The sequence below is a fragment of the Coenobita brevimanus genome, chromosome 27 (assembly GCF_032717465.1).
Source record: "Coenobita brevimanus isolate Jiangsu-jjx chromosome 27, ASM3271746v2, whole genome shotgun sequence".
Classification (NCBI taxonomy): domain Eukaryota; kingdom Metazoa; phylum Arthropoda; class Malacostraca; order Decapoda; family Coenobitidae; genus Coenobita; species Coenobita brevimanus.
In genome coordinates this window covers 2,900,001-2,907,500 of record NC_136980.1, presented here as the reverse complement: position 1 = coordinate 2,907,500, position 7,500 = coordinate 2,900,001, and the positions used below count along the sequence as shown (strand labels likewise).

Below are 7,500 nucleotides of genomic sequence, written 5' to 3'. Positions count from 1 at the left end.
TAACTCACTTCCTCCACCTCCATAACTCACTTCCTCCACCTCCATAACTCACTTCCTCCACCTCCATAACTCACTTCCTCCACCTCCATAACTCACTTCCTCCACCTCCATAACTCACTTCCTCCACCTCCTTAACTCACTTCCTCCACCTCCTTAACTCACTTCCTCCACCTCCTTAACTCACTTCCTCCACCTCCTTAACTCACTTCCTCCACCTCCTTAACTCACTTCCTCCACCTCCTTAACTCACTTCCTCCACCTCCTTAACTCACTTCCTCCACCTCCTTAACTCACTTCCTCCACCTCCATAACTCACTTCCTCCACCTCCTTAACTCACTTCCTCCACCTCCTTGACTCACTTCCTCCACCTCCTTAACTCACTTCCTCCACCTCCTTAACTCACTTCCTCCACCTCCTTAACTCACTTCCTCCACCTCCTTAACTCACTTCCTCCACCTCCTTAACTCACTTCCTCCACCTCCTTAACTCACCCCTCTAAGGAAGTGATTCATGTTGTCGGGTTTGGTGTCCACGATGATGTTGAAGATCTCCCTCTGCTTCACCTCCTTCAGTAGCTCCCTGTAGTTCCCGGGCTTCCCCTGCCGGATCAGGAACTCCATGTGCTCCTTCGGGGGCGTCTTAACCAGTTCTTGAAGCTTGATGAGACCTGGAGGAGAAAGGAAAGGAAAAATTATAGGAAGGAAAGGAATAAGATAAATAAATAGTTCATGCGGTTTAAGTGCCTGGGTGTGTTTGGGCTGAAGTGGAGGGGAGGTAGGTAGGTAGGTAGGTAGATTAGGTAGGTTGGTAAGGAGGTAGGTAGGTGGGTAGGAAGGTAGGTAGGTAGGTAGGTTGGGTGCATTTAGGGTGAAGTGGAGGGGGGGAGGTAGGTAGGCAGGTAAGGAGGGAGGGAGGTATATATGTATGTATGTAGGTAGGTAGGTAGATACGTAGGTAGGTAGGTAGGTAGGTAGGGAGAAACTTCACTACGTGCCGAAAGGAGGATGTGGTCCGCAGCAGGGCACTTTAAGCCTGCAGTCCACTGGGTTCACGCTTCACTTGAACCTGGGGCCACAGCAGCAGCTTCCCCTATAGTTCGTCCACCTTAACTTGGCCCAGATTTTCGTACTTTTGAGCCTTATTCACACTTCTTCGTGACTAGTGCTGAGGCCTTGTGTTTATTTCGTTTTATCTCAGCATTCACGATGGAGATTAGCGAGGTGTAAGTCCAGTCCTTCCGATAGCACTTCTTCGTGACTAGCGGTGTGTTTTAAGCCAAGTAAAAGGGAAGGGAGTATAGTAATTCCTTCGTTTCGCCCTGCCATGTGAAGAAGAATAGAAAGTTTTGAGAAGTTGTGAGGTGAACTGAAGGAGAAGGAATGGGTGAGGGATGGAGGTAGGGAAGGTGGAGAGAAGGGAGGAAAGTTACTGGAGGGAAGGAGGAAAGTAGGGAGGAAAGGGAGAAAAGAGATTGGAATGGGAGGAGAAGGAGAGACAGCACGACTGGGGAGTTTTGTTAGTAAGAAGTTGGTGAGGTGAATTGAAGGAGAAGGAATGGGTGAGGGATGGAGGTAAGGAAGGTGGAGAGAAGGGAGGAAAGTTACTGGAGGGAGGGAGGAAGTGGAGGGAGGAGAGATATTGGAGGAAGGAGAGTGAACATGCGTTTGAGAATTTCGTGGATGAGAAGTTGTGAGGTGAACTGAAGGGGAAGGAATGGGTGAGAGGTGTGGAGAGAGAGAGAGAGAGAGAGGGAGAGAGGAAGTGGAGGGAAGTAGGGTATTGGAGGAATGGGAGAGAACACAAGGTGGTGAGTTTTGCAGAGTCGAAGTTGTGAGGAGAGTTTGAGTGGGTGTGTTGTAGGGGAAGGAATGAGTGTGTGTGTGTGTGTGTGTGTGTGTGTGTGTGTGTGTGTGTGTGTGTGTGTGTGTGTGTGTGTGTGTTTGGTTGATAAAAGAGACACAGACAGACAGGCGAACAGACAGACAGACAAGCAGAGAGAGACAGAGAGAGAGAGGGGGGGTGACTGAAGGAGGGGGGAATATTGGATGGAAGGAAGAGAAGGAAAGAGTAAATAGAGTGAGGAGGAAAGCATGATGGAAGGAAGAAGGAAGGGGAAGGAAGATAGAGTTACTGAGAGAGAGAGAGAGAGAGAGAGAGAGAGAGAGAGAGAGAGAGGGGGGGGGCACTAGCAATAACAGCTTTGACAGAGAGAAGGGAAAGAAAGTGAGAAGGATGGGAAGGAATATATGAAGGTAGGGTGGAGGGAAGAGAGGTGTGGAAGATCGATAGATAGACAGATAGATAGATAGACAGATAGGTAGGCAGGTGGGTAGGTCAGGATGAGGATGTGTATATAGGTAGATAGATGGATAAATATAGATAGATAGATAATAGAAGTAGGTAGGTAGATGGGTAAGTGGATAGATAGACAAATTGATAAGTAGACAGAAGACAGAGAAATTGGAGCAGAGACAGACAGACAGAAAGATAGAATTATAAGGGAGAGGAGACAGACACTACAAGACAGCATGGAAAAAAACATGATAAGCACAGAGGAAAGAAATAAGAGTTACCATATAGTTACCAGATTCTGTAGTTACCAAAATAGTTACCAGATAGTTACCAAATAATCATAACAGTAGCATAGGCCAAAAAAGTGCCTCTCAGACACAATCGCCATTTTTTTTTAATTTGTTTTTCTTTCCTCTCTTCATCTTCTGTAAGTAAAAGAAGGACATAAAGGGGAGAAAGGATGACAGGTAGGTAGAGAGAAGGGGAGGGAGGTTTGACAGGTAGACATAAAGGGGAGAAAGGATGACAGGTAGGTAGAGAGAAGGGGAGGGAGGGGTGACAGGTAGACATAAAGGGGAGAAAGGATGACAGGTAGGTAGAGAGATGGGGAGGGAGGGGTGACAGGTAGACATAAAGGGGAGAAAGGATGACAGGTAGATGGAGAGAAAGGGAGGGAGGGGTGACAGGTAGACATAAAGGGGAGAAAGGATGACAGGTAGACAGAGAGAAAGGGAGGGAAGGGTGACAGGTAGACATAAAGGGGAGAAAGCATGACAGGTAGGTAGAGAGAAGGGGAAGGGAGGGGTGACAGGTATACAGAAAGAAAGGGAGGGAGGGATGACAGGCAGATATAAAGGGAAGAAGGGATGACAGGTAGGAAAAAAAAAAAACTCTCCATTAATAAAGAAAAAATTATGTACACAAACCCCCGTGAAGGAAAAAATCACCATCTATATCCAGTTTTTAAAAATTAGAGAAAGGAGAGAGAAAGTACAGATGGAAAGAGTAGACGGTAGATTAAAGACAGGACCCCAAAAAACATCTACCTAAATCTTCCTTGTAAATGAAAATACGAAAAAATTACTTACCCAAATCTTTCTCGTAAATAAAAAAAAAAAAAATACCCAAATCTTCCTCGTAAATGAAAAAAAATACAAAAAAATAACTTAAAATGATAATACAGAAAAAAAAAAATATTACCCAAATCTTCCTCGTAAATGAAAATACAAGAAAGAAAATTACTTACCCAGATCCTCCTCGTAAATGATGGCCACCTGAGTCCAGTTCAAGAAGGTCATAACGTCTTGGAAGGCCTTATTTAGAACCTCGTGGCTCGGGTGGAGGTTTATACTGAACTCCTTGTACTCGGGTTCAAGGTCCAGCCGAGCCTCCAGGTGTGGGATGTCCAGTGCGTCGCAGATGGATTGTATATGGGAGCCCAAGAGGGGATCTGAGGGACCGAACACGGCCTGGACCCCGAAGTAGATTTGCTCACAGGCTGTTAGGGGAGAGAGATTAGAGATAGTGAGAGAGGGGTGAGTTTAGAGAGAGAGAGAGAGAGAGAGAGAGAGAGAGTTATGTAGATATATTTTAAGTTTAATAGTTCCTACGAAGCGAGCTAGACTTAGGGCTAAAACACACACACACACACACACACACACACACACACACACACACACACACACACACACACACACACACACACACACACCCACACACACACACACAGAGTTGAAAAACACTGGAAGGGAGAGTGACGACACTTCCAAGAAAGAGAGGAGGAAGTTTATCCCCTTCTGAGAGAGAGAGAGAGAGAGAGAGCAAATCTGAGAAGTAAGAGAGACTACGAGATCAAAGGAAATAGCCCAGTAAAGAGAGACGCAGAAAATGGAAATAAGTGAGCGAGGACGACGAAGGAAAATACGAAGGAAAAATAAGAAGGAAAATTGACGTGACAGAGAGAGAGAGAGAGAGAGAGAGAGGTAAAGTAGAAGGGAGTGTGGGTGTCGCGTGTAGGCTAGACATACTGGGGCTGCCTCTCCCTGCCTGCCTCCTTTCCTGCCTGTCCATCATCTTGCCTGCCTCTCTGCTTGTCTGCCTCACCCCATGCCTGCCTCCTTCCCCCCCCCTTCCTGCCTACCTCACTACCGTTCTGCCTACCTCGTGCCTTCCTGCCTTCCTCCTGCCTGCCTCTCTTCCTGCCTCCCTGCCTGCCTGCCTGTCTGCCTCTCTCGCGTCTTGTGTTTGCCCCCTACCTTTCTGTCTCCCTGTTTAGCTTTCTTCCTCCCTGCCTGTCTCCCTGTGGATCTGTCTGGTACACACACACACACACACACACACACACACACACACACACACACACACACACACACACACACACACACACACACACACAGATGCCTGAGAATAAACACAGACAGACAGACAACACGACACGACCGATAACAAGAGCAAAAGCTTCCATCTCCGCATAAAGAGAGAGAGAGAGAGAGAGAGAGAGAGAGAGAGAGAGAGAGAAATAAATCAAAGCTGGTCTTTATTTTGACAGGGACGAAAGGAGAAAGAAAAACAGAATACATTGAAAAAAATCGCTTATTTCTTTTCAGACTGGATGTTAAAAAAAAATTAATAAGACAAGGATAGAGAGGAGTAAAGCCAAAACGTGAGCATTTATCTATTTTCAAAGTGGAAATAGACTTGCAAAGATAAAGTAGACTAAAGCAAAGTAGTAACATTATTTTTTCTTTCTTTATAGAGTGGACGTGGTCGAAGTATCAAGAATAAATCGCCTGGGAAACATTGCTAAGGGAGAGTAACTGGAAATTCTCTTAGTGATTTTCGTTGCCTCAGATGTCATCAGCATTTTCCCAGGTAAGGTGAGTATTATTAAAATTATTATTATTATTATTATTATTATTATTATTAGTCTTATTATTATTTTCATTTTTATTATTATTAGTGTTATATTATTTTTATTATTATTATTATTATTATTATTGGTGGTGGTGGTGGTGGTGGTATTCTTGTCTTAACCATTACCACATCCACATCTACCACAAACATCACCACATTTGCTAATTTCCTCCACACTACAAGTTCCACCAGAGCAGCAAGAGCAACCACATCATGTACAGCCACCTCATCCACGTCCATCACCACCACCACCACAACCAAATCCACACTGATGAATTTCGGCTGCACCACCACCACCACCACAACCACTTACCACGACTACCACAACCACAGTCACTACCACTACCACAACCAGTCACCACCATCACCACCACCATCTCAACCAGTCACAACCACCACCACTACCAATACCACAACCACAGGCACCACCACTACCACAGCCAGTCGCCACCACCACCACCACCACCACACCACCACAACCACCACATCAAGGCGTGGGTGTGGTTAATGTGTGCGTTTGGGAATGGTCCACACGGTAACGGAGCCTTCTCACTCCACAAACAACCAAAATAAATGAAGTCTATTAGCAGGGAGAGGGAGAGGTGAGAGGGAGGGAGGGAGGAGAGAGAGGAAGGAGGGAGGAATGAAGGAGGGGAGTGAGAGGGAGGGAGGGAGGAGGGAGGAAGAAAGGAGGGGAGTGAGAGGAAGGGAAGGGGAGGGAGGAAGGAGGAAAGATGGGGACATGGAGGAAGGGACGGAAGAGGAAAGATGGGGGGTATAGGAGGAGGAGGGAGGAGGACAGGAGGAGGGAGAGAGAGGGGGAGAGGAGTAGGGGAAAGAGAGGGCGGAGGGATGAGAGGAAGGGAATGGTGAGGAGAGGAAGAGAGAGAAGGGGCAATGTAAGAGGAAGAGAGAACAGAAAGTGAGGGAGGAAAGTAGAAGGCAAGCGGAAGGGAAAGGGAAGAGAGAAGAGGAAATGCGGGAGCGAGAGAAGAGGAGGAAAAGAGGAGTGAGAGAGATAGGCCAGGGGAAGGGGAGAAAGAGAGGTAGAAGAGAAAAAAAGGGAGGAAGAAAACACGAAGAGGAAGGTAGGGAAAACGAGAGAGAGAGAGAGAGAGAAACAGATAGACAGACAGACAGACGGACAGAGGGACGTGGGGGGGGGGGTAGGACAGATGAAGGATGGGGGAAAGAAATAGACGGAGGGGAGAGGAGGGAGGAGGACAGGAGGAGGGAGAGAGAGGGGGAGAGGAGTAGGGGAAAGAGAGGGCGGAGGGATGAGAGGAAGGGAATGGTGAGGAGAGGAAGAGAGAGAAGGGGCAATGTAAGAGGAAGAGAGAACAGAAAGTGAGGGAGGAAAGTAGAAGGCAAGCGGAAGGGAAAGGGAAGAGAGAAGAGGAAATGCGGGAGCGAGAGAAGAGGAGGAAAAGAGGAGTGAGAGAGATAGGCCAGGGGAAGGGGAGAAAGAGAGGTAGAAGAGAAAAAAAGGGAGGAAGAAAACACGAAGAGGAAGGTAGGGAAAACGAGAGAGAGAGAGAGAGAAACAGATAGACAGACAGACAGACGGACAGAGGGACGTGGGGGGGGGGGGTAGGACAGATGAAGGATGGGGGAAAGAAATAGACGGAGGGGAGAGGAGGAAGGGGAAGGAGGGAGGGAAGAGGTAGAAGAAGTGAAGGAAACGAGAGGATGGGGAGGGGAGAGGAATGTGGAGGAAAGAGGAGGAGGGGGGAGGATGGGTGAAGTGAAGGAGAAAAACTGAAAAGGAAAGGAAGAGGGGAGAGGGAGTGAGAGGAGGAGGGGTAGGAAAGTGAGTGGGGGAGGAGAGGGAGGTGAAGGGGAGTGCGATGGAAGAGAGGGAGGGGGAAGAGATACAAAGGGAGAGAAGGTGGAAGGAGAGAGGCGATGGCAGAGAGAGGAGAAAGGGAGGGGAGGAGGAGAAGAGGAGAGAGTGAGAAGAGAGGAACTGGGTTAGAAAGGACAGAGGAACCAGCGAAGTATAGAACGGCAGGGGTTAGGAGACGATGGAGGGGAGAGTGGAAGAAATGGGGAAGGAAGGGAGTGGCAGGAGAGGTGATGAGGCGGGGGGAATAGGGAAGAGGTGGGGAGAGTGGGAAAGAGGTGGAGAGAACAGAAAAGAGGTGGGGAGAGTGCATGAAGAAGAGGAAGGGGTAAATGAGATGACGGATTATTGAAAGACAGCGTTTTCTTTCATTCCGTATTCACTGTAATCCTACGTCTTTTTCTTTCCTTTATCAGTGTGTTCTTGCTTTACTACTGCCGTCTTCATCCTC

The 7,500-nt window shown here is 47.5% G+C and overlaps 1 protein-coding gene across 1 annotated transcript in view; it reads right to left on the bottom strand.

Annotated features, from left to right (window-relative positions):
* The window catches only part of LOC145394394 (glutamate receptor ionotropic, kainate 2-like), a 65,138-nt gene that overhangs the window by 31,560 nt on the left and 26,078 nt on the right, over window positions 1-7,500 (bottom strand). Inside the window, exons 3-4 of the mRNA XM_080268267.1 lie at window positions 3,540-3,791; window positions 493-668 (exon numbers count right to left, since the gene is read on the bottom strand). Of these exons, the coding sequence (XP_080124393.1) occupies window positions 493-668; window positions 3,540-3,791 (428 nt within the window). The remainder of the gene's footprint in view (window positions 1-492; window positions 669-3,539; window positions 3,792-7,500) is intronic.